The sequence below is a fragment of the Amphimedon queenslandica genome, unplaced genomic scaffold (assembly GCF_000090795.2).
Source record: "Amphimedon queenslandica unplaced genomic scaffold, v1.1 AMPQUscaffold_13290, whole genome shotgun sequence".
Lineage (NCBI taxonomy): Eukaryota > Metazoa > Porifera > Demospongiae > Haplosclerida > Niphatidae > Amphimedon > Amphimedon queenslandica.
Window position 1 is genome coordinate 4,693 of NW_003546474.1, and position 26,466 is coordinate 31,158.

Sequence of the window (26,466 nt, forward strand, 5' to 3'; positions counted from 1 at the left end):
AGCTGGTGTTGATGAACAATTAATCATGAAAAGAACAGGTCACAGAAGCACGGATGGTGTACGAATTTATAAGCACATTTCAGATCAACAAAATGCCGGAAGATGTTTCCTCAATAATATTATTACATGATTACAAACAAAAACAGCAGTAGCTAGTAACGATATCAGTACCAATTCACCTCATCCTCCAAAAGCACAAAACATATCTCTAGATGAAGACAGACACTTCAGCTTTAATAACTGCACAAACATACACATAACAATTCAAAAATAACATTACTATTATTGCTGTCATCATTTTTATTGCTAAAATTTCCCCGGCAAACTTTGGCAGAAGTATCTAAATAATTTCCCGGAGGTTTCTAAATATTTTCCCGGGGTATTATAAGTGATTTAGACACCTCATATAATGCAATCTGCAGAGGCGTATTTAGGGGGGGGGCTGAGGGGGCTTGAGCACCCCCCTCAGGGCTGGGCTCAGAAAAAATTACTGAAGTCCAGGACTCTTGCATCACTACCAAGCCTCTTAACAAAGTTATCTAGCCCCCTGATCATGATTTCAGCAGTTTCCAGTGCTTTAAGGAGCAATCAGAAGTGCCAGTAACATAGCAGTATGCTTGAAATAATCTTGGCCCCACCCGCAATTGACGAAAATGCAGGAAAAGGCTGTTTTACCGCCGTAAAAGTGGGTGTGGCCAAAATCGCGGCGCGCTTCGCGCGCCCTCAGCACCCCCCTTCCCCAATTCCTAGATACGCCCCTGATCTGATTGGTCAATTCAAAACAAGCATGGTAGAACATAATTTACTCAACATAATGTATTGCAGTACACACCCAAGAGTTACCATGCATGATCCGTGAATGATGGGTATCAGGCCTGGACCAGGTTTGATTCTATAACGGTCCAGCATCGACGGCCATCACTGCTGAATCGAGGCTGTTGCTCTGGCCTGGACCAGTATCTATTTCAGTCCCGATGTAGTCATAGCTGATACAGTAATGTCTGTTCGTCAGTACTGGTCCAGGCTGTATATCAGTACTGGATCAGATCGATGCTTTTCAAGATGGCAGCCCCGCGTGGACTATCTGACATGTTTTGTTAAAGAAAATCATCTTAATCTGACTCTTTAAGAGAAATCTCGTTGGCTGTATACACTAGGGCTAAATCACTGGATGTTATGTGAGTACCGTGGACTACATTAAATGTTATACTATTTTTAGGCTATTTTGAACCATTTATTACTTAAACATGAGTAGGATACACGATATTTTGAGTAAAAAGTAGGCACATGTAGATACATAATCAAGCTAAATAAATTAATTGAACAGATACATGACTGGAAAATAAAACGACTGACAACTTCCAATTAAAGTTTACCACATCTTGCCTACAAAATCTCTATGATACGAAAGTAGAGACCTGGGTTTATGAGGAATTATCAAAGGGGTATAAACTGCATGAACAAACTTATAATAAATTTAGGCTAATTATTATTGTGAGATTAATGACTTCAATTTAATTGACTATAATTAGAAGTACATACCTTTCATTATGGATTCTCCGTTAACTTTCTAGTATTGAGCCAAACATTGAAACAGAGCGAAGAAGACCTTTCTGCAATAATCATGACACTAGTGAAGACGATGAGAAATCAGGCGTAAAATTGGTTCACTACATGTGATTGTAACTATGTTTTTAATTAGGGTGAATGTATTAGTGATCATGATGATGAAGATATCGTACTGAGAGACTTATGAATGATAGTCACAAGTGTGGTAAAATAATTTATTGATTATGTGTGTAATTGTTACTTTTCCTTAGAATTTTTGATGCGGAAGATTATTCTGGAAATATTAGTATAGTAGGTGCTCCTTTAATTCATATTAATTTATTAATTTAGCAAGGCCACTAGTATACATTCTATAGTTACCTTATCTTACTAAGTTTCAAGACAAGAATATCTTAGGTTTGTTTAATTTCATGTGAAAAGCTAAATTCATTATTCAGGTTGTGATGAACTGAAACTTTCTTGTTTAAAGCTCTTGTTAAGGTCAGTTTAATCATAGTGTTTTAATTTATTATCATCATTTGTCATTATAGTTCACTTCAAATAGCATTGAATTTTTTTGTGAACCTGCCTTCATCATGCTGGTTAAGGAAGGTATGTAGTTCCTTTGCTTATGTAGAATTTATGCCTCATTATAGTTATGTTATGGATCTAAGCTTTGTAGGACTATGTGTTACAAGATACCTTTGAAAGATCTGCTTCACTACATGGAACCCCAGAGTTCATTAATGTTGGAGATTTTTGGAAATTAATTTCTCAGTAATGTAAGTTTATTATTTTAGTGCCTTCTTAATTTATGGCTCTTTAGGTGTCTTAAGTTACAAAACATGAAGTGTCTTACTTGTGGAACATTGGTAGACTATGATGAAGAAAACAATTATAATCTTTTTTTGGTTTTAATAATAATTCCAAATCATTTTAAATTAATAATAATTAAGTATTAATTAAGCATAACAGGAAGTACGTCATAATGAGGCTTAATGAATATCGTTATCGTTGTCGGATCAGGTCTGGCACCAGCATAAATCGTGGCTGATTCGTCAATATCGGATCAGGACATTGCCCCAAATCCTCGGTCCAGGCTCGATCATCAGTAATGATTCAGGCCTGTATCAGGACTGGTCCATGTTCCAACTCTTGGGCGTGTAGTCACTCCCAGCAGTGCAATGATGATTTCAAATTACATTAAATTATTATTATTAATAGGCATGCATGCACTAACTATAACATGAGATGCTGCAGATGCAGTAAAATTACTGACACTGACATGTGACAACAGACTCATAACAGCCTACCAATAAACAAAATTGTTTGATAATTAAAGGGACTCAGTTTAAAACTTCATGAATATGTGTAATTAAAATAATTAATCATAAGAATCTATTTTTTAATTTTGGTGAAATTTAAGTTGCCAATGATCACTGTGTACTACACAACCAATTGATGGCATATTTAGCCTTATATAGGAATGTGTCACAAATAGTGCAGCTAGTTAGACTTCTCTCCATTTTGTAGATTCATAGTGAAAAATGCATTAAAGTATTAATATAAAAAGAGACAAAAATCATTTTTTGAGCAATTGAAATAACAAAAATAATAATAATAGCAGATGCCGCAATGCATTATAACCAGCAATTATAAAGGATGAAAGGACAAAAATATTGATTTTAAATATTCTTTAAGAGCTCTATCTGATTCAAGAAATTTGTCAACACCAGCCTTTACTTTTCCAAATTTTTTAGGATAATCTTCACAAACTTGAAGAGCATTCCTCCAGGTCACTCCTTCATTGGAGTCTATCCATCTCTTGAAAACTGCCCGTAGCTTATCAGAGGTTGACTTTTCACTATGAGACAAGTCATCCACTTCAACATCAAGTGCAGTACCAATAGTTAAAAAATGAGCAGCAGAACTATCAAAAAGCCTATGGAGGTCCTTTAATTTAGGCTCCTTGTCCAAAATGTCTCCAAATAAAATAATAATAATGACTGATTTAATATAATAGCACTTTCTTACTTTTATCTGATGACTGATGATTAACTTGCTTTATTTGTGTTCCATTGTTACTCTCAACTGGTCCTATACACAAGTAATAAAATATAAATAAAAAGTATTAGTATGGCGCATACCAGATTCAAACCAGTACCAATGATCACTAGTAATAGTAGCTGACACAGAACAAACTGTACAATTGACAATATTACCATCTTCACTGGATCTAACAACACAGTAGCAGCTATTCTTCTTTGTAGGGCAAGCAAATGCATTGATGTAATTATGCTTGAGGTGCATGGCATCACTGCTATTATCAATAGCTGTTGTGAGTAGCTTACGTACTAATGGAAAGTATTGGGTAGGACCAGTAAAGTATACTTCAATATGAGTGTAACGGTTGATGAGGTGAAGTGTGTCCTCCTTCCTTTTGAAGGTAATCTTGAGAGACATGGCATCTCGAAATTTGTAATACTCTGGCGTCAAGGGAGAAATTTTAGTAATGCATTCTTTCTGGTTGAGTAGGTGTATGATAGTTAAAGGGAACGATCCTGTAGGAACTGGCAGGATCTCTTCACTCTTCTCTTCCCTCCAGACTATAAGAAGTGGCTTAGCATTAGTCTCCTTAATTGAAACAGGTTCATTGTATGAAGGAAGAGCATAAGGAATGAAGTAGTGTCCCTTTGACTCATCTTCTAGTTTGGTGATGATGTTAAGATGAAGGAGGAGTCTGATTAGGTCACACAACTGGAACTCTGGCAAGGAAAATATGACAGACTTTGACTTCAAATGCTCAAAAATATCTTCATTGAAAAATCCTTCCTGGAGATTATTAGCAACGGTTCAAGAAACTGGGTTAATTAATATTAATGATCGGGCATTTTTATCAGCGACGTATGTAAGAGCTAATAATTGTGAGAGAATCTCAAGGATTGGCATAGAATCGATAAATACAGCTTTCATAATATCTGGACAATATAACATGAGACTGACGTCATGGATATATCTCAAAGCTTGTTTAGTGTCTTCCTCATTTGTCCCGTATCTTTCTCCAATAGATAAAGCTTCCTTAACTGATAGAATACTCTGCTCGGGCAAAGACAGCTCAAATGCAAACCATCAAATTGGTAGCCTAATTTTGAGTGAAGCATCAGAACCATCTAACCATATTGCCTTGCAAATCTCTTCACTGTATTTAGCTCTTTCATCTGATGCAGCAATCATGTTGATAGGAAATATGATAGAATCATCATCAGATTGATGAATAATGCAATTTTGCAAGTAAGATTCCAACAAAGATATCGAAGACTTTAGAATCTCTTCCTTTTCTTTTAGAGTAGCAATGCTTACTTTGTCATAATGCGTTCCCAATACAAGATGCATGGAGTGCGTCGGTTTCTTGGAGATGCAGGAAATATCAAGAGGCTTAAAACTAGCTCCATTCGAAACTGAGGACTGGAAGAATGCTAACTGAGTTGACTTGGAGTGGCATGAAAAGTATTGTCCATCGATCCTGTACATCAGGTCAAATCTCTCATTGAAAGGTCCAGTGTTATGATATTGAGAGAAGCTGCTCTAGTGAATAAAGGCAGTAACTCCTGGTATGCTGGCTGACCACCGGAATCAATAATGTACAGCCAATGATCACTTTTATGAATCTCTTTTGGTTGAGTGGCTAAAATTTCCTGAACGACTGCTTCGGTATGATACTCTTTGTCTTCTTTGATAACTTTTGTCTCTGATAAAACTGCTTGATCAGGCTTCTTCTGTGGAGTGGGAGATGGATCTGGTGGTATTTCTGTTGCTGGTTGAGTAATATTTGGCAATGAGAAGACTACAGGCAGGGGAGGCTCTTTTGTTTTCTTTTCCTTTGAAACTGCATCCAAATCCGCTACTGACTGGTCAAGTAAATTGGCTCGAGTAACTCAATTCCAAATTGTTTTATCGCAAACGGCAACTGTTGTAGCCCTAACTGCAGGGCAGGCAATGGGTGTACTAGTGTCATTAGTGGGTGGGTCTTCATTCAGTAGGAGGAGCTGTGAACAGGTTTTACCAGCTCCAGGAGCATCAAGCATATTAACACGAGTAACAGTTAGATCAACACTCCCTTCCTCCATCCACTTCCCTATAGCATCTATATAATAATAATAAAATAGTATAATCAATAAATATAGTAGGAACTGTGTTGTATATACAAAAAGAGGTATATTACATTATTAGATGAAAAGCACTAAAAGTGAATACCCTTGCCATCCCACTTGCTACACAAGCAATAGATTTATTTTCAGTCTACACGAAGGCGCTACACTTCTCTGAACTCCGGAAGTGTAGGAAATCATAATGGTTTCCCTCATACTGTAATGGATACCCATACTATTTTACTTATTTCTCTTACATAGATATTTGAACAGTGCTGTAACTAGCACCATTAAGAGAGGAGAATTTGCTTGTTATAAAGAAACAAGTTTGGTTTTCATGTGCGAAATTTAAGCAAAGATATGCCACCGTGAAAATTACTTGTTTAATAAGAATTGTTTGACTTTGATTTTTGTGCAAATAATTCACAGACTACTTGGAACCTCTAAAGTCTTTCCATAGATTTAGGAAGATGTAGTCTACATGTCCTGCTAGTTTCAATCTTAATGGAGCAGGTATAGCTGTAGAAAAAGTGCCGTACACTTGGTCACAATTAGGTGACCTAAAATCCTTGTAATACAAGAGCTGTTCTCCTTATTTTACCATATACAGATAGAACCAACTCCTCCTTGCTATTATCAAAAATGAGCTTCATCTGTGCTTCTGTTTGGGAGATACACATCTACTTGCACAGCCACCATCTTCACTTTTTAGCCACAAAACAACTTTGATTTTTGTGCGAATCATTCACAGGGGTGCTGGTTTTTTGCCAAAGGGTCTGGTACTGTACTTACCTTTGCTTAATACATTGTGAGACTCTTCAGTTGCTGGGTCTTATTTATTCAGGTAAAATTCCCCTCAAACTTGCTATGTTTTTCAGAAATTGCCTAATTATCAGCTTATCAGCTACACGTGGTTCAAATTTTGAATAATTTTAATTATATTCATAAGCCATTGGCAATGAATATCATTTTATCAGTGACGTATCAGGAAGTGAAGCCATAGGAGGACCCTTTCACAATTGTGTAGCGCCTTCATGTAGACTGTTTTGATGATTGATAAAAAGAGTGGCTAGTTGTAAAAGCTCTTTGACACATTTAGTAGGCGCAACTAGTTGCCTGTAGACTTCTTTCTACTTTAAAGCAGTTTCAGGATACTGGCTACCTTCTCTACTGAGATTAAAGAGGCTGTATTTGCAAAGTACAAATTTTACACTGTCATATCATACCAAAGACAGAGAAGTAAGAAAATCCCCACTTAAATGTAAGTTTCAAGTTTAATGTTATTTTCTTTCTTATGATTCTACAACAAATACTGCCACTGCCACAACAAAAAATTTAACTAGTTCAGACTTTTTTGCTTTGAGTTTGCCAGCTTTTGCCACCTTGCAGAAGCGTGAAAAGCACATGGAAGCAAAGAAAACAACCTGTAAGAGTAGCAAAAGAAGTTTTGAGCGTCTGGAGTTTTTATTCTGAAACAAGGAGTATCTTGATTAAGACTACTTTGCTAGCACAAAGTGACAAATTGACTCATATACCCTTGCCTATACGCCTATGCATGGCAAGGGTAACAAGTGCACTATAGTACATGTCCTCACCACACTCATCAGTGTAACATACATGTAACAAAAGTGAAACATTAATGTTGTTCAAAAAAATTATAAAGAGAATGCTGCTGACTTGCTTTGAATTGCTTGCTGCAGCAATTGAAGGTGTGGCTAAAATAAAAGATATGGCCATAGATAATATACTACATGAAAGGGATTGGAAACCACTCGGAAATTACATGGAAGCATCCCTCCTTAAAATACAGAAGGTCATTGGCACTATGGAGACTACAACTCCTACTCATCCTTCCACTTTCTGAAGCAGTTCACCTAGTACTATGGAGAGTATCCCAAGGGTAAAGCTACCAGAATTAACTCTACGTTCTTTTGATAGAAATTATGCGAATTGGCTTACCATTTGGGATACATACAAAGCATCTATTCATGATAATACTGACATTTCTGATGTGGTCAAGTTCACTTACCTTTTATCACTATTACGAGGCTCAGCCAGGGAGGCTGTAGCTGGTCTGTCTCTGACATCAGCTAACTACAAGGAAGCTGTTGATATCTTATGCAAGAGGTTTGGTGATCAGACACAAATCAAAGCCAGGCACATGGATGCACTGATGAGTCTAGAACCGGTAATGAGTATTCAGAACCTCCCATCACTGAGACGTCGTTATGACAAGGTAGAAACACATATACGAGGTCTTAAATCTCTCGGTGTTAGTCAGGAATTGTATGGAGTACTCTATCCCCGGTAATTATGAAGAAACTACATCAAGATTTGAGGATTGTTATTACTCGAAAGATCACTGATGATCAGTGGAATCTCGACTCTATTCTTGAAGCACTCCTGGATGAAATTGATGTGAGGGAACGTGCTGGTATATCGTCAGTCAACAGGACCAAGAAGGATAGAGATCTACCCACAGGCACTGCACTACCCACTAATACTTGATCAGGTGCTAATTCACATTTGAACGGCAGCTCATCTTGCTGCTACTGTAATGAGTCCCATAATTCTACTCAATGTCAGACTATCTTCAGTGGAAGATAGAAAACGAATCCTTAGAAAGCAAGGTACACCTGGGCAAGGACTGTAAATCCCAATCATCTTGCAGAGACTGTAAGGGCAGACATCACACTAGTATCTGCCACAAGACACAAAGCTCACCTGAACAGACAAATTCTGTATATGTTCAAGTGAACACATCAGTACTCAATCCCAATGCTCCTCCCTTTTCTCCTCCCTCTTCCATTCCTATTGATCCTGAATCTTCTCATTCTTCTACTCTTTACACTGAGAACGATCACAATATACTATTGCAGACTGCACATGCTATAGTGTTCAATCCCAATAATCACGATGATAACACAGAAGTTAGAATTATTCTTGACTGTGGTAGTCAACACTCATACATCACCAATAGTCTTAACGAGAGGCTTCACATCAAATCAGATGGTAGGAGAGCCATGCTAATATCTACATTTGGCTCTGCCAAGGAGAGTCATTAGCTGTGTGATCTTGTAAGGATCCGTGTGTGCACTAAAGGGTCTGAAATGGAGTTAAGGTTATTGTTAGTACCACATATATGTGGACCAATATTAGGTGTACCAGTTGAAGTTTGCAGAGAACGATATGAGCACATTAGAGAGCTAGAGGTAGCAGACACTTCACAAGAAGGAGAGCCTGAAATATTAATACGCTCAGACTACTATTTGAAACTGGCTACAGGAGAGAGGATTCAAGGTAATGGAGGACGTGTTGCTATACATACTGAATTGGGTTGGATTTTATCTGGTCCAGTCTCCTCCTATAAGCAACACTGTACCAATCTTATCACCCACGTAACGATAGTAGACTCCGGTCCAACATTAAAGGATCTGGACAATAGACTCAGGTTGTTCTGGGACCTAGAGTCAATGGGAGTTACTGATACTGAGGATGCACAATTCAGTTCTATCATTGTATTATGTGATGGTCGCTATGAGGTATCACTCCCATGGAGAGATTCCTGTGTATCCATTCCAGATAACTTACAGCTCTGTGAGTCAAGACTGCATAGCCTACTTAAACGATTGAAGCAGACTCCAGACACACTAAAGGAGTATGACAACATTATCCAGCAACAACTAAAGAATGGAATAGTTGAGGTTTTACAGGATTCACCTACTCAGATTCAAGACAGAATCCATTACCTCCTGTACAATGCGGTGATAAAAAAAGGATAAGGAGACCTCAAAGGTACGTGTCGTGTACGACACATCAGCACAAGATAAAGGTCCCTCACTTAATGATTGCTTATATACTGGTCCGAAATTCAGCCAACAAATATTTGATATACTCCTCCGTTTTTGATGTCATCAAGTAGCCTTAACTGCAGATATTGAAACGGCCTTTCTTATGATCTCAGTCTCAGAGAGAGACCGGGATGTATTACACTTTTTATGGGTGAAGGATACCAATGAGGATTCATCTGATTATATGGTACTTAGATTTGCAAGGGTTGTTTTCGGGGTATCTTGCAGCCCTTTTCTATTAAATGCTACTGTTGAACACCATTTAGAGCTCCATCAAGATTCACATAAATCCTTAGTCAATAAGCTAAAGAAATCATTTTATGCAGATGATGTTATCACGGGAGCTAGGACTGAGGAAGAAGCTTACTCACAGTACTGAAAATCCAAGAAATTGATGAAGAAGGGTGGATTCAATTTATGCAAGTTTACTTCTAATAATACCTCTTTAAGAGAGAGGATTGCTACTAAGGTGTTGCTCCAACCACACAACCTACTAATAATACTTACACTCAAGCAACACTTAGGAAAACACAGACTAGTTTTACAGGTGAAAGAAAGGTTTTAGGTGTGATTTGGGATATCCACCTTGATGAAATGGTATTTGATTTAAGTAGAGTGGCAGACATGGCTCCTGAGACAGGGTTGACTAAAACGCATGCTGTGAGTGTGTCTGGTAGGTTTTTTGATCATCTTGGGATCATAACTCCTGTCACTGTCACTTTCAAGGTCCTGATTCAGGAGTTGTGAAAAACAGGAGTGGGGTGGGACAAACCCATTGAGGGTAAACTAGTGGAGAGATGGCAGTCGGTCATATGTGAACTGAGGGATTGCCAGCCCTTCAGAGTCCCACACTGCTACTGTTTGTCACTAGAAGGTACAGGAATTTATGAGCTTCATAAATTCTGTGATGGATCCACTGTTGCTTATGTAGCAGTTATATATTTATTTATTAGGAGTCTTAAGACTTGCACAGTGAGAATGATTGCTTCTAAGGCAGGGTTGCTCCAATCAAACAGCAAACCATTCCCAGACTGGAGCTGTTGGGAGCTCCTTTGCTTGCCTGACTTATGAAATCAGTAATCAACAGTCTAGAATTGGAAATTGTTATCAAAGATGTTACTTGCTCTACAGATTTAAAGATTACACTTTATTGGATACAAGGTCTTAATCGTGACTGGAAACAGTTCGTCTAGAACCGTGTGTCAGAGATACGGCGTCTGACAAATGCTGAGAGCTGGAAACATTGTCCTGGGAATCAAAACCTAGCAGACATACCCTTGAGAGGTCTGAATCCTTCTGAGTTATTGCACAATAATCTCTGGTGGTATGGTCCAAGTTGGATACAGCTTGATGACCATCCTAATCTAAATTTTTCTGAAGTACCAGAAGGTAGTCTGGTAGAGTTGAAGGCTGAAGTTCAGCACACTCTTGAAGTTAATACTTCAACTACTAATACTGTATCTAATATTATGTATATTAAGAATTATAGCACACTTGATCGATTGTTATGTGTCACAATGGTGATACTTATGTTTATTGATAGATTGAAAATGAAATATGATAATGAGATACAATATTTGAATAGATCAGGAAGATTATGGTTAAAGGAAGTGCAAAGCACTCTAATTGATGATAACAAACAGTTGAAGAAACAACTAGATCTCTTCAGGAACAATACAGGTATTTGGAGGTGTGGTGGCAGACTTGGTGAAACCAATTTTGCATATTCCACCAAATATCCTATGATCCTCCTTTGAGATCATCACTATCATTGCTAGTTGTTAAACAAGCCCACAGCCATGTTCTACACAGTGGTGTAAAACAGACTCTGACAGAAGTCAGATCAAAGTATTGCCTTATTAAGGGCAGAATGTTTGTGAGGAAGGAAATTGCAAGGTGTGTTGTTTGCAGGAGACAAGAAGGTCTGGCCTACAAGGCCCCACCTCCTCCTCTTCCCTCATTTTGAGTGAATGAACAACCTCCTATTACACACACGGGTGTGGATTATGCTGGTTCCTTCTATGTTAGACCAGACCACCCCGTCAGAGCCAAGTACAGCCAGAAGGTTTGGATCTGTCTCTATACATATTGCATAACTAGGGGGTTCATATAAATATTGTACCTAACCTCTCTTGCCCCTCTTTTCTTAGGTCATTTCATCGTTTTACAGCTTGTAGAGGTATTCCCCATCTAATTATTTCTGATAATGGATCAACTTTTGTTTCCGCTGCCAAGACAATCCACAGAATCATTACTGATCCGTCCATTGCAAAGTATATGCGTGAAGCTCGTGTGGATTGGCGATTCAATATTGAGAAGGCACCTTGGTGGTTTTCGAGAGGATGATAGGGCTGATGAAGAGATGTTTGCGAAAGGTAATTGGAAGATTGAAACTCACATATGACGAACTGTTAACTGCAGCCACTGAAGTAGAATTAATTCTCAATTCTCGCCCACTCACATTTGTGTCCTCTAATGATAAAGAAGAGCCACTTACCTCTTCACACTTAATTGTTGGTAGACGACTATCCAATCTCCCTGATGAGTTATGCTATCATATAGAAGAAGAGTTCACGAATGAAGTTTCACCGTTATTATTGATTTACAGGTTAAGATATCATCACAATGTAATGGACAAATTTTGGTCAAGATGGAGAAATGAATATTTGTTGAATCTTCGAGAGAGGTATCCTACTGGTCACAAGAAATCGAGTCAAAAGATAATTAAGATTGGAAATATTGTTGTTGTCCATAGTGATGAATTGCCACATAGTTTATGGAGACTTGGCAGAGTCATGGAAGTGATCACAGGCACTGATGGTAATGTGAGATGTGGAGTCGTTGAAGTACTATCTGGAGAGAAGCGTTTTATGTTAATTCCATTGGAAATCGATGAGGATTCAAGTGGGAACAATAGCACTACCTTAGATGAAACATTGGATGTTAGTAGTGATAATCAAGAATCTACTGTTAATGAATCTACTGCTAATGAGATCACTGTTAATTCTCCAACAGATAGTCAGCAAGATGATTCCACAGCTGTTAATGATTCTAATACTCAATCTCTGCCCAAGGGACGTCTTAGAAGAGCAGCTGCTATCGAAGCACGCGATAAGATCTATGCAAGAATGTGTGAGGACTAACACTAAACTCAGTTATGTATTTTGATTATTATTGATGTATGTTTTTCTTATTACATGTACAATGTTGTGATACGTTATGTATATTGACTGACCACTGCAGTCAATGTGGTGGAGTGTTCAGAATTGAATAATTTATTTCTTTCATTATTATTCATTATTATTATCATTAACTTGTACTGAGCATGCTCTGTTGTGTGCATGTGAAATTATTCTATTGTTGAAAAAGGAAAGAAATTTTAAGAGAAAGAATCTGAGAATAAGCAGCGTCGACAGAGTGCCAACATACTCACTGCCAACTAGAGTTCCCTACACAAGTATCCCCATATAATTCACATCTATTATGTAACGTGATGCATGAGGCAGAAATGAGCTAACGGATATGCTAGCTGGAGAGAAAAAAGTCACTGCATCTGCCGTTATTCCTCTACTACAACACCTTACAAATCATATTGTGAGAGCAAGTGGGACAGATAACACACTTACCACGGAAATAAAGGAAAGAATCAAGGACAATATAGAGTCACTGTATAATGCTGCTACTAAACAACTATTAGAGGTGTGTTCATCGCTGGATCCTAGATTAAAAAGTACTTACATGTCTTCATACACTGAGCTGATAGAGAAAGTAAAGACTGAAATACCACAAATGACAAAAGTAACCTCAAGTACCACAAATGAGGTAGAAACAGAATCAGCATCCAAGAAGCGTAAGACTGCATGGGGAAAGTGTTTGGTGCTATAGTTAGCAATAATGATGGTAGTAGTGGCTGATTGTCATCAGAAGAAAAGCTAGACAAAGAAATCGAAACGTACAAACACTTCCCCAATTTAGATGTAGAACTATCACCACTTGATTGGTGGAAAGCAAATAATCAACAGTTTCCTCAACTAGCACAATTAGCAAGAAGGTACTTGACTGTCAGTGCTACTAGTGTTAGTTCCGAACGTCTTTTCAGTAACAGTGGACACATTGTTGGAGGAAGAGTACAGCTAAAGCCTGAAAAGGTTGACCAACTAATTTTTCTTGCACATAACTTACATACATTTACATAGTTATTTGAAATAATGGTGTTAAAGTTCAATGAAATAAATTTTGTTTAATTATGACAACATTTTGTCAAAAATGCAGGTAATATTGTGATACCGAGGTATTTTAAATCTATTAATGTTATAATGATAATATTGGATACCGCCCAATACTAGCTGAAAGTGCAAAGTAATATCTTTTTCATTCATTTAACTTTCTTATAGTGCTCTAATAGTACTAAAAGGTAAAGTTGTTCCTATGGGCATCAGGCATCAGTCTGAATTTTAGATACTGGAACTTTATCTTCTACTGCCATTAATATCGGATATTTGGAAACAATTGGTTATGACATTACTTTTTAGGCATACACTCTTTTAAACCTAACAAGACAGCTCCTGCTTTGAGTGAGCTCCTTAGTCCTGCCTATACTCCAAATGATAGGATTCAAAAAGAGAGGGCAATCACTATACCTTGCTTAATTACTGTGCACAACATAAGATTTTCAAAACTTAATTTATTTTATATTATTTTATATGCCTATGATGCCTTTACATAGGGCCTACAAGGGTTTTTAAGAAACTGTAATTCCCTCAACGATGGGTTTGGCAATATAATGATGCGCTTTCAGGATTTCTGAAAATTTTGGAAATAGAAAACTCCCATGAACTAGTAGAAAACATATGTCCTACTCATGTTTACTTATTTAAACTCACTTCACCAATTTTGATATGTACATGCCTAATAATCTACATGTAAATCTAATTTATCAAATATTTGTAAACTCTAACATCTAGAGTGCTGTAATGATGTTGTCACTAGCAGAGAATTGAAACTAATTTTCACAGAATTCTGGTGGCCTAAGGCAATGTCAGTACCAGAGCGATTTTGATAAAGAACGAGACAAATGAATAAAATGCTTCATTGCAGCACTTTCATTGTCAGCTAGGTGTGATACTGCCATTTTAACAATACAAGGGTAGCTTTGTACACTATGTTACTAGTGGCCAATCCAAAAAGATTCTAAAGAGCTTGGTTTCCTTCTTATACCGATAACAGAGAGACTGTGTCACAGGCTGACCGAGTTCATTCAACACTAGATGCTTGTGCCAGTTAGTGCAGTTGGTCCTAGAACGATCCAGGGCCAACTGCACTAGCTGGCGAAGCACCTGGGGTTGGATGTACATGTACATGGTCAGATAGGATCGCTTATTTCCCATACCTTACTTAGGTCATTGCTTTCTTGAATCGTCATCTGCTTCTTTTGTGGTTCCTTAGCCTTTGTTACATCACTCGATGCTGCCTTATCTTCGCCATACTTGCAATATTTTTCAGGATGCTTTCTCAAGTGGGTTACTGGGTGAAAATGACTTCACTGACTGTCCTCCTCAAGGTGCTCTAGTCTGGCAAATGCTACAAACAGCTTCGCTGTCTTCCTCTGCCGCTGTAAAATACTTCCATACAGGAGATCTTCTCTTAGACATGTACATGGCCAATAACTATTAATAACATGGGTGAGTCCAAACCAAGTGGTAGTATCAATAGAAAAAGCATCAATACCAATATCTACTGATAAGGCATTTATCAGCTTTTACAGATAATGTACACGTACATGCATCTGGTAACCATTGCAACTCTATAGGATTCCAAACCACCAACGAAAATATGGAATGATAATCCTAATCTCGTGATGCAAATTCTACTTTACATTGTACTTTTAATTATATTATGTAAGAATTGCGAATCACCTTGCAATGTAGAGTAACAAGAGTAGGATTTTCATTTCATATTTTCGTTGGTGGTTCGGAATCCAACCTGCTCTTGTTCCTATTACTTTTTTTACAAATTTGCTCTAGAATCCTACTTCATCTTGTTTTTTCTTTTAATTTTTATGCTCTTAGTATAGTGTCAGGGCCAAATTTCACCAAAAATGTCAAAAAAATTTTAAATTTTTATTACATTTTCTGATACATACATGTACATGAACTTATGTTGTGTAGAAAGCTTGAGCTAATTCTGATAAAGTTTGGCAAATTTTTAAGCTTCAAAATTCAAGTGCATGGTCATTCATTACTCACTGATTTGTGACATGAATCCACATATTGCAGTATCCGACTTGACTGTACAAAGCTCTCAAGGTTCTCCTGTAAGTTCTCATTCCATATGAACCTAAGAAAGGAAGGAGGTATAGGACCCTCTGAAGTCATCTTTGGAACTGAAGAGAGTGATGAGTTATGTGTACGTCATAAGAATACATTATACTGCAACTGTAGGGGAATATAATTATAATATACAATTAATAAATACAGTATAGCTTGTAATTTAAGGAGGAGTGATTTTTGTGGTTTGATCGATATTTTTATAAATAAACCATATTATTTTAAACCATTATAATAATACTCAATAGCACATGGTTACAAATTGTTCCACAAATCATCAAAAGTTTAGGAATTTACCAAAATTTTACCCCTCAAAAATTACTAGCTACATTTAATACAGAACACTAGGGAGATTTTTGTATGATTCATACATGTATTTATCACAATTATGTCAATTATCAATGTAATGATTACAATTATTATTGTGAACTAAAAACACACAATAATCCAATGGAATGTACTAACAAAGATAATAAAAATGATTAATTATTACAAATATTACTGACCTGAAATAAGAACTGGACAAAAAATCAACATTTTGAAATATTGTAACATATTTTGATTCGTCAGGATGAGCTGGTCTACCATTAGGAGCTGACAGACAGTGCATGGCAGTGTCTTCAATCTTATACAATATATGACCATCAATATTAGTAACACTGTGTGGGGAGGAGCCTGTTGTCATGGTAATGATAATAACTTGCGGTTTTCGTTTGGTGACAAGAATGATGAAATAGCCTTCAAGAAATCTGATAAAACCTAAAATAATGAAATTATAATAATAGTTTCATCATAAGGAACCCTTAGTAATGAAAATAAAATAACTATGTAATAAATAAAATATACAAAAATTGTGATTTTTTTAAACAAGTATGAGTACTAGTCCTTTTAAAATAGAGTCATAAATAACATATATAATATATATTAATATTACTGTACATGTCATTAAAATGCTTGTATAAGTCTCTTTTTAACACTTACCAATAATCCCAAAAGCTGATGACACTTGCAGTAGTCCTCTTTATAGTGAGTGGTGAAGTTCTGATAGGCACTCTCTAACATTGTAAGGGTCTCTTGAACCTTAAAAGATGATCATACATTATCACTAAAGCTTTTCACTTTCTCTCTCCCTCTACCTCATTTTGTTGATATTCTTTCTCGAGATACCAAGTGATATGAGTAATACCATGTGCTAGAGATCGGAGTCTTTAAAAAGAGTATCCAAACAACTAATAGATTTACATGTATAAGTGAATGGACTGGAAGGGGAGAGGGCAGGGGATCCAAACCAATAATTTGAAACAATATTTCTTTAAGTTGGCATACATGAGTAACTGGAATGATAGGTTTTTGAGCTAATCATCATTCGTTTTAATACTCTCAAAAATAAGACGACCACAGGTATTAAGTAACTCCTCGTCAATGTTGTTGAAGGATGCGATTGTGTTTATGTTTCATAGGAGACCAGAAGGAAAGTCAAGCAATAGTCCGGGAGATTGAGAGTGCACATCAAAAGGGTTAACTAAGTTTATTAAATCATACTAGAAAAGGAGTGTTAACTTCCTTGTAGTTACCATAGCTGCCCCTGATAAGAACTGTGTCCTTTCTTAGCTGATACTCCTTAACTTTCTTCTTTCCTTGCTCGTGCCATAAGCCCATAGCCCCGGGTCAGGAACACGTTTCGAGGCTCACCACTGACAGCCATTTTGATCCTTGCAGCTTAATATAAAGCCTTCTTCAGAGCCCACGTGAAATCACGCCTTAGTTAAAGGGAGGAGCCAGGTTAATACTGCTCTTAGATAATATCAAGAGTAGATAATATCAAGAGTAGGTACTTGATAATATTATTTACTCTAATATCAAGAGTGGATAATTAATTAGCTATCCACTCTTGCTAATATCCATGTACAAACACTTGGAGATGCATTTGAAGAAATCTAATGTTATGTTAGGTTTAGTGAAGACAGGGGTGCAGTTTTTTGGTGGTAGCCTTCTGGAAAAGAACAGTGAAGTGAAGGAAATTGTCAGCTCTGTCAGATTACGTGAGACTCGGCACTGGATTTTGAACTGAGACCTTAGAAATGGCAAGAGTGGATGGTAATACATGTATATATAAATTTTCTATTATTGATGTACTTACGCACATTACTTATGCTATGTAGAAAGTTTGAGCTGTTTTTGAAAATTATTCTTTGAGTTATGAGTAAAATTGTGACCCAATAAAAGTAGGAGTGGGAGTAGGAGTTTGCTAGATAATATTAGGAGTAGGACTTTGCTAGATAATAGTATGAGTAGGAGTTTGCTAGATAATAGTAAGAGTAGGGGTTAGAAGTAAATGTATGGGTGAATACAGCAAGTCAGCTGCCCACGCAGCCATTATGAGTAAAAACTACTATAGCTATAGTAACTACATTTTTTGAAGGTAAAGACATGTATAGGCAATTTAAATGATTTCAGCAATAAATTTAAGTTAGTTTGGTGAGTTAATTTTGGTTGTTTTATAAATTGGAGTGCTACTATACTTTTTCTTTATTTAATACACAGAAATAATGTATAGGTGAACACTTTGCAGTCCTTAATAGTAGTGCCATAACACTGATCCATTATGCATCACCTTCTGATTAAGTATTTGATCTATTCTGGTCAAGTATTTATGTTTACATCCATCTTGCTTTTATGATCATATTTAGTGCATTCTCTCACTTTGACTCCCTTTTTCTTTTTTTGCTTGGTAATTTTTTCTATGATATTGTGTTGGTTAAGTTTTTGCACATTATAAAGTAACAGTAACCAATGCATGATTTATCAAAAAGTAATAGTTGAGATACGTTGATGGTTGACCTAAAAAATTATAGAAATAATTATGTGACAGTTTTAAGAAGTAAAGTGTATGATGAATGATGTACTGTGGAATTTCTAATAATAGAGCAGATTTACCTATTGCTATTGCCATTGCCACCTCACTGAGTGCACTTCACTAGCACTAAGAGGATGAAGTGGTATAGCAATTTTTTAACTTAATTTTGTCTTTTAAGAATGTCGTATTTCACATAGAAACAGTAGAGCAGAATGCAGAGAAAAATTAAAAATTTACTAATAGGCAACATTTAAAGAATTGAACTTAACCTATTAATTTGATTCAGAGTACTGACTTTAATATTTAGCTATATCTACAAATGCAAAGATTTAACTTATAATTTTTTCAGAAACAACTGTACTAGGGAAGGATTTTTACAGTACAACTTAATAGTCAAAATAATAATTGCATGTATACTTAACACACTGTTTACTTTATATTGAATTATAAAAATGCCAATTTTTACATGAGGAAATAATTTTTATATTTAATTTTAGTAAAATATTGAAACCAATGTTGTGGTTAAAAAATTTTTGGCATAATGTTAGCTTCTTAAACATTTGAGTTGTGTAGTGTCTTCGCCAATATAATTTTTAAAGTTATATCATTGATCTGTGTAGATCTACATAAAACTGTTGCACTTGTATTGGTTAATTAATCCTAGCATTATAAGTAAATTAACTGTAATTTAAAATTGATTCATTTTAGTTTCAAAGCTTCTGTTAAAGTTGTTGTTATGAAAGTCTTTAGAATAATACAAAACTCATTGATACACAATGAAAATGACAAAAAATTTAATATCTTAGATTATTCATACTATATTTGACTGTAATCATTAAAAATACATGTATTTTTAATAACTACAAATATTCCACTGTTACTCAAACTTTTAATTTCACTAGATGCTTGGGCAGCTGACTTTCTGTATTCACCCACGCATTTACTTCTAACTCCTACTCCTACTCCTACTTTTATCTAGCTAACTCCTACTCCTACTCCCACTCCTACTTTTAAAAATGAGCCAATTTAAAAATTAGCCCATGGATTTTTTTATAGGAAGTTGGAATGGGGTATCTTTGTGAGTTACAGATATGAGTTGAAAGTTGCATCTACATGTAGTAATGTCTAGCAATGGGGTCTGCATTTGAGCAAGAAATGCCCTGTCATCCCAGCTCACTATACATGTGCATCGTTTATATCAAAGAAAGGAGAGCAGATATGCAGCTATCTCCATACAGCTATCTCTTTGCAGCCGTTAGATTTGAGTTGTAACAAACCTGCAAAAGATTACTTAAAACAAAGTTCCAGGAATGGTATGCTGAGATCATTTTAAAGCAAATGAAAGATGGCATTGAGGAGATTGTAGATATGTGGCTCACAATGATGAAACCTCTTGTGGCAAAATGGGTTATTGAAATGTGTGAATGCTTTTCGTCTCGTCCACAGATATTAATTAATAGATTTTGTGCAGATGGAATTTTAGATGCTCTGAAATGGAAATGAATATTGTCAGTTTTAGTGATTGCTCAAATAATAGATAAATTTAATGATGAAATTTTAGTGATTAAATGGTTGTGATTATAAGTAAATCAATATAAAATTAACGTTAAATGCATGTACATTTAGTGGACTTGTTTGACTATTATGTTTAAGTAGTAAGAAACAGACTGAAGTGTTTTGCTTCAAAATAGGATACAAGATGGGTACTAAGTTTCTCCTGATCAAATTTTATTGAGGCAGAACTTGTACAACCACTAAATGCTAAGTGCCTGGCATTAGCAATAGAGAACACACAACAGTCTAAAAAAACCCCTTTGTTTCTGAACATAAGCCATTTTGTACTTTAATGGAGTGCTAAAAAAGTGTCTGAAAGCAGCTAGAGTAACATCATCAACATCCTCATATAATAAGTTGTGTACAAGAAATTCACCAGTGTTACATCCCATGGTTGAAATAGTTATCCAATGGTTCCCTCTACAATGGCATATTTAAATAATATTATTTTCCAAGAGGCTTCAAGGTTGAAAAAAATCCATTCAATACTGGAAATTGAGACTTCATAATTAATTGAACGAAGTTAATTACGGCTGGGTTTTCACAGCAACGCAAAACGGATCGACCAGGTCATGAGAGTACTGACTTTTTGTATTCACTCTGCATGACATCATGCTGCCTCTTCTAAGGAATAAGGAACAAATTGTAGCAATGATTTTAGGCACATGGCCAACAATTGTTGATTTCTTCTCCTTGAAAATAACTATAGTGCATACTGGTCGTGAACATTACTCATCTCTCATTCACACTTCAGTAGCTCTCCTTCCTCTAATTCCCAGGCCTCCTAATATGTATGGTAGCCCCTGATAACTGAAAATATAGTGAAGGTACAATTATAGGTATTTCTGCAAGCTGTGCTATGTCACCACGTGGTTAATAATTAAATAAAATTGTGTAATACCTACCACAAATTTTTTAATGCACGAAAATTAATTTTTTTGAAAAAATTTCAAAAAATGCAAAAATTTACAGCATGAGAATTTTTACTTTTATGGCAGTAGGTTTAGTTATTGAAAGGTGATTTTCATAATAATATTCCTTTCTCTCTCTCCCCCTCCTCTCTGCTGGTCGCTATTGGTTATGATGATGGCAATATTAAATTATTTGATAAGGATACTCAATGTGATTCATGTAACCTTTAGGTACTGATAATGACGATAATAATAATTACAATTAAGTTAATTACCGTATAGCTGGAAAAGTTTGCGGTAATTATATTTTGCGATTTTGTACCCATATTGCTAATTTTAATGTTTGTGGAATTTAATTTTGCAGGTGTAGGCATGTACTGTTGATACACCTATTACTTATAATGCTTTGCAGAATTAAATTGTGCATTTTTATGATGAACAGCAAACAGCAAAATTAAATTCCAGCAAATATTTCCAGCTATACGGTATGTAACAATAGATGACTAAAACTATTAGGGAATGAGCCTAAGTAATTGAATCAATGCACATATACAGTGTCTAGACACAATAGATTTTGATGTACATGTAGTCATACTAGGCTGATGTACAGTAATTATGATATCAATAGTCGTGCATGATAGTGCAGAGCAGCTCAAAATTTGCATGGAGAAAAATTTCAAGTTTGTTTCTTTTTTATTTTAAATTGCAAAATTAGTACTATAGACTACTATTATTGAAAAAATTTAATCACTCTAAGGTAATGAACTAATTGTTTTATAACTTTTATTGTCCTTTAATGTTAAAATTTGAAAAGATTTCATAAAGTTCTCACTAGTTTTAAAATGTAGTACTCTGTTATACACCATTATACTTTGTGGGAATTAAATTTCATGACTTTCATGTTTTGAAAAAAATTGTGAATTTAAAATTTGCGAAATATCATGCTGATTAGTTGTAGGTATGGTAATTACATTAAATTACAAAATTTTATTTGTGAATGAAAAAATGCAACCAAATTGCGAAATTTTACACTCACGGAAATACATGTATATGGCATATACAGTATATGCGTAGTATGATGTCATTGATCACACCCACTTTCTATAGGTTTTTATCCTCAGTAATGATTGTTCATTTCTATGCAGTGGATGAAGACTGAGATGAATCACTAGCTACAGTATGTGCACACACGCTAACTGACTGTACTTATGTGTACATGCCATGTGCATGTATGTGTGGAATACCTGGAGATAGAAACTTTCTAGCAGGAACAAAGGTATTGCTATTATAGTATCAGAATATGTAATAAAATTGGACAATTCTATCTTTTCAATTTTGGTTAAATTTGACCAAAGTCCATCCACATTACATGCATGTACTTTAATACTGGATCTTTGGCCCAATTTATAACAGCATTAAAAATTTGTAAAAAATACAATTTTGATTGAAATCAACTCAAACTTTCTACACAACATAAGGGCATGTATCAGGAAATGTAATAAAAATAGAGATTTCTCTCTTATTAAATTTTGGTAGATTTTGCCAAAGATCATGTACTATAAATACAGGGACTTTGGCCCCCTTTTGAGTAACTTTTAAAATTTGTAATAATTAAAAATTTGAACTTTATTAACTCAAACTTTCTAAATACATGTAGTATCAAAACATGTAATAGAAAAATGAAGAATTTTTATTCAATTTTGATGACATTTGGCCAAAGATCTTGTACTACATTTATAGTACATGTAAATTGACTTTAGTTTGATTTTTTTAGCTACTTCTGAAAGTTGTAAAGATTTCAATTTTGATCGGAATCAACTTAAACTTTCTACTCGATTTACATGTATAAGCATCACAAAATAATAACAATCCTAGTAAAAGAGTACATAGGCCTGTCATTTGCCAATCTTGAGACCAAATTTTATTCTGTTACTGTAGACTGGTAACATATTCAAAGCTCATACTTGGTCCATACTGTTAATGGGTATGTCTCCTGGTAGGCATGGTTTCACCACATGCAGTGCAGATTATGGTGTAAAGTTTTGGGAGTTTGAATTGATTACTGATGAAGAGAGATCAGGGAGGTAAGATTTATTATTAATTTATTAAGAATTATGATAATTGGTGATTTAATTGGCTCAACTTCTAATTGAAAAAAGTTTATATTTAAGAATGTACTGGTAATATTGCATTCCTTGCTATGAAGTGAGTGTGGCTCTTAATTTAGATGCACATGTAAATGTACATGTAGGCCTGTCTACTACAAAAATTATTTTTTGCACCATTTTGCAATGAACAGTTGAACACACTGAGCGTTTACATGTGGTGAAGATAAATTTGAGTGTATGCGCAATGAATCATCTGTCAAAATGATTTAAATACATGTACATCAAAGTGTACTTAGGTATTCATTTATAGTACATGTTAATAAGTAATGATATTCACACGATAATTCTTACTGAGTCAATACTGCTTGATTAAAGTACCTTATTTCCTCAAATAAGGGCCTTACTCAAATAAGCACCTATCACTAATAATATTACCACTATAGATATGCATATTTGAGCCAGTTTTATGTGCCATTGTGGTTAGGGTGATCCAAATAGCCTAATTGTTCATCTTCAGTTTTTAGAACATAGAGTGGCATGTTCGATCCTGGGTTTTGTAATTTTTTTGCCTCTGTTAAGCAATAAACGCCTAAGCCCTTATTCGATGAAATACAGTATCTAGTTGTAATATTTCCTCAATACAAACACCAAAGAATGATGTACATGTATCATTACTTGCTGGAGCAGTTATGAATGGTCAGCTCCAGTTACTTCTATTTAGTAATGTAGTACTGTTCTTTAGATTATTTTTTACCTTCCACTTGAAATTCTGTAGCACATTTAGCAGCAACGTCAATATCAGAAGTAGCGTAATGGTCCCACCTAAATCTAACTTGTCTCCATCAGAGCCTTTCTCTACAATCCTAATTGATGACATCTTATTATCATAATTCAGAGATGGGCCATTCTCCAATAGTGCTTGCTGTATTGTTTTTATGTTTATCCAACCAAACATTTTTCTAATATAAGCGTCAGGCTTTATTATAGTATACAAATAGGAGTACAGCTGTAGTATAGTATAACGATATTTTTAGGGTTGTAAATTTTGCTGATTTTGTGGATATACCTTCCTAATTTTCGAAAGTAAATTTAATGCTGTGCCCACATGGCACTAGGTAGAATTTGCAAAATTAAAATCAGCAAATTGGAAAATTAGTAGATTTTGTGAAATATAAATACCTTGAAAAAACCACTTATACTATGGTAATTGTTTGATAACAATTAACAGTTTGTGTGGTACAATTTTTATAATTATTTAATAATATTCTATAATTTTATAATAGTTAGTTACAGTATGTCTATTCTCAAACAATAAAGTTAGGCATTACTAGATTGAATTTCTCTTATACATATCCCATATGGTCTGAGGTCATACGAAGAATATGTCAGGTAATACTCTGCTCCATGTCGTGTCTTTTCTTTTGGTATTATTTTAGTGTGTCCAGGTCTGAGATTAACTCTGTTTTGTATCACAGCTTCATATTTCTTTCCTTCATGAGTAAATCTTGGGGCGAAATCAGCAGCTACGTCAACATCAGGTGTTGAGTAAAGACCCCTTCCAAATTTGTCTCTTATTATTCTTTCCTCATCATATCCTTTAGCTGCAATACCTTCTGCACCTTCTTTGTCTGTTCCATGATAAGAGACAGGCCATTCTCCCTTTGAACTTTTAGTTCGCACAGAACCAGCTACTGGTATACCCAGCCAGGTATCATCTGGAGGATACTTGCCCTTGACTTTGAGAGCTATTCTTTTCCAACCATAAGGACGTTTGTAGTGATAATCATGTTTTAGAAAACCCAAGAACCCTTGACTTTGACCTCGTTGATACACCCTGCCTGTGTCACATTCGTTAGTAAAGTCATAATCGTAGTTAGGGTCCAGTAACTCCTCGTCTAATACTAGGACTATTGGTTTGGCTGCCCCTTTTAGTTTTACTGCAAATTGTACAATGGAACCGTTTCTAATTCTGTAATCTTTCAAAAGGCGATCATCGTCATTGAGCTCAGTCCCCTCAAAGGTCAGTACAATGTTATTAACGTCATACTGTGTGTACTCATCAAATCCTTTACTCTTAAAAATGGCCCACTTCAGTGCATAGACTGTAGCTCTTGGATCCACTGAAAACCTGTAGGCTTGACCATTGAGAAATTTAACTGTGATAATGATATTTGAACTGGTTTGCTCACTGAAGGTTTCCTCATCGCTTGTTTTGTTAGCTGCCAGTGGTTGTAGTTCAATGTTCATTGTCTTTTCTAGTGGTACCACTATTGTTGAATCTGGCTCTGGTCTGCTCTCAACGATGACATTCTTACTCATCACCTCATATGTTAGTGGTTTTGGATCCTTGAGTGTCTTGTACAGTGGATCATCTTTAGTAATGACTTTACTTCCTGGTATTAGACTGGTTAATGCAGCTGCTACTAACTGTAGGTGAGCACTGGAAGAGGAAGAAGCTACTGCCATTTTGAATGGTACCTTGGAATGCTAGTAGCCTGTGGTAGGTGGATTTATACAAGGGTTGGACACTATAATGATAATATGGGTGGACCATTTGGATATAAGTTTGCATAGTGAGACCGCATCATGTTTTTAGCATGCATCATGCTCTTAGCATGTGATATAAATATTTTTTTGAGTTGATATAGTTGAATTTCACTCTTAGTTTCATTTCTTGGTATTAAGTATACAATCAATGTGTCATAATCAATGTTAGTATCCAGACCAGAATAAAACTTTCAATTTTTCTTTATCATGTCTCTGTCATATAACTACTAGCATTTTATAAACAAAAGAAATAAGCATCATAAACTACCTAATATTCAGCTATAAATCCTAATTATTTAAAAGCATCGCAATTATTGTGCTTATTAATTATTTGAATGCTAGTAACTGCTAACTTGAACTATGTTTCATATACATGCATATACATTGTGCAACTGTGCAAGACTTGGGACTGTCATTTGCATGTAACATTAATTTTGTTTTAATGATTAATTAATTTTATTGTGTTGTACTAGTACAGTAAAAGAATAGTAGACATAGACCTTACTAAAACTGATTTGCATGAAGCAAAAATAGTTACATCACACACAGTAACAAAAATTAACAGTTACCACATTACAATACAGAATAATTTTATGTTTATATAGTCTCAATCTCT

General features: G+C 35.4%; 2 protein-coding genes and 1 long non-coding RNA gene across 12 annotated transcripts; 1 reads left to right on the top strand and 2 right to left on the bottom strand.

The window, feature by feature from the left end:
• Positions 1-811: 811 nt before the first annotated feature.
• On the top strand, positions 812-2,496 carry LOC109583654 (uncharacterized). Of its 8 annotated transcripts, none has more exons than XR_002185637.1 (10): positions 812-1,178; positions 1,220-1,279; positions 1,328-1,445; positions 1,575-1,656; positions 1,703-1,774; positions 1,821-1,860; positions 1,904-2,049; positions 2,100-2,160; positions 2,205-2,330; positions 2,375-2,496. It is a non-coding gene; the product is annotated as an uncharacterized LOC109583654 (long non-coding RNA). The 8 variants fall into 8 exon arrangements; XR_002185640.1 differs by having other exon boundaries at positions 1,703-1,769; XR_002185636.1 differs by having other exon boundaries at positions 813-1,178; positions 1,821-1,965; positions 2,007-2,049.
• A 612-nt stretch (positions 2,497-3,108) lies between these two features.
• LOC109583655 (uncharacterized) lies at positions 3,109-17,589 on the bottom strand. Of its 3 annotated transcripts, none has more exons than XM_019999091.1 (8): positions 17,010-17,589; positions 16,855-16,953; positions 16,380-16,632; positions 15,793-15,981; positions 14,942-15,213; positions 3,696-5,692; positions 3,583-3,645; positions 3,109-3,530 (listed from the first exon to the last, which is right to left on the bottom strand). In XM_019999091.1, the coding sequence occupies exons 6-8, from the start codon at positions 4,009-4,011 to the stop codon at positions 3,202-3,204; spliced, it is 708 nt and encodes a 235-aa protein (XP_019854650.1). In that variant the 5' UTR covers positions 4,012-5,692; positions 14,942-15,213; positions 15,793-15,981; positions 16,380-16,632; positions 16,855-16,953; positions 17,010-17,589; the 3' UTR covers positions 3,109-3,201. The 3 variants fall into 3 exon arrangements, with proteins under 3 accessions (XP_019854650.1, XP_019854649.1, XP_019854651.1); XM_019999090.1 differs by having other exon boundaries at positions 14,937-15,213; XM_019999092.1 differs by lacking the exon at positions 14,942-15,213.
• A 7,031-nt stretch (positions 17,590-24,620) lies between these two features.
• Positions 24,621-25,769, bottom strand: LOC100639321 (uncharacterized). The gene has a single exon (XM_003388100.1). It carries the CDS (start codon positions 25,767-25,769, stop codon positions 24,621-24,623), a length of 1,149 nt encoding a protein of 382 aa, XP_003388148.1.
• Between the last annotated feature and the right edge of the window lie 697 nt (positions 25,770-26,466).

Bases quoted from the DNA above. Each gene is read 5' to 3' on its own strand.
- LOC109583655 (XM_019999092.1), bottom strand. From the start codon at position 4,011: ATGTCTCTCAAGATTACCTTCAAAAGGAAGGAGGACACACTTCACCTC. The intron at 3,646-3,695 runs GTATGCGCCATA...ACTTGTGTATAG, and splicing joins TTGGTACTGGTTTGAATCTG to GACCAGTTGAGAGTAACAAT. The intron at 3,531-3,582 runs GTAAGAAAGTGC...TTTTATTTGGAG, and splicing joins TCATCAGTCATCAGATAAAA to ACATTTTGGACAAGGAGCCT.
- LOC100639321 (XM_003388100.1), bottom strand. From the start codon at position 25,769: ATGGCAGTAGCTTCTTCCTCTTCCAGTGCTCACCTACAGTTAGTAGCA.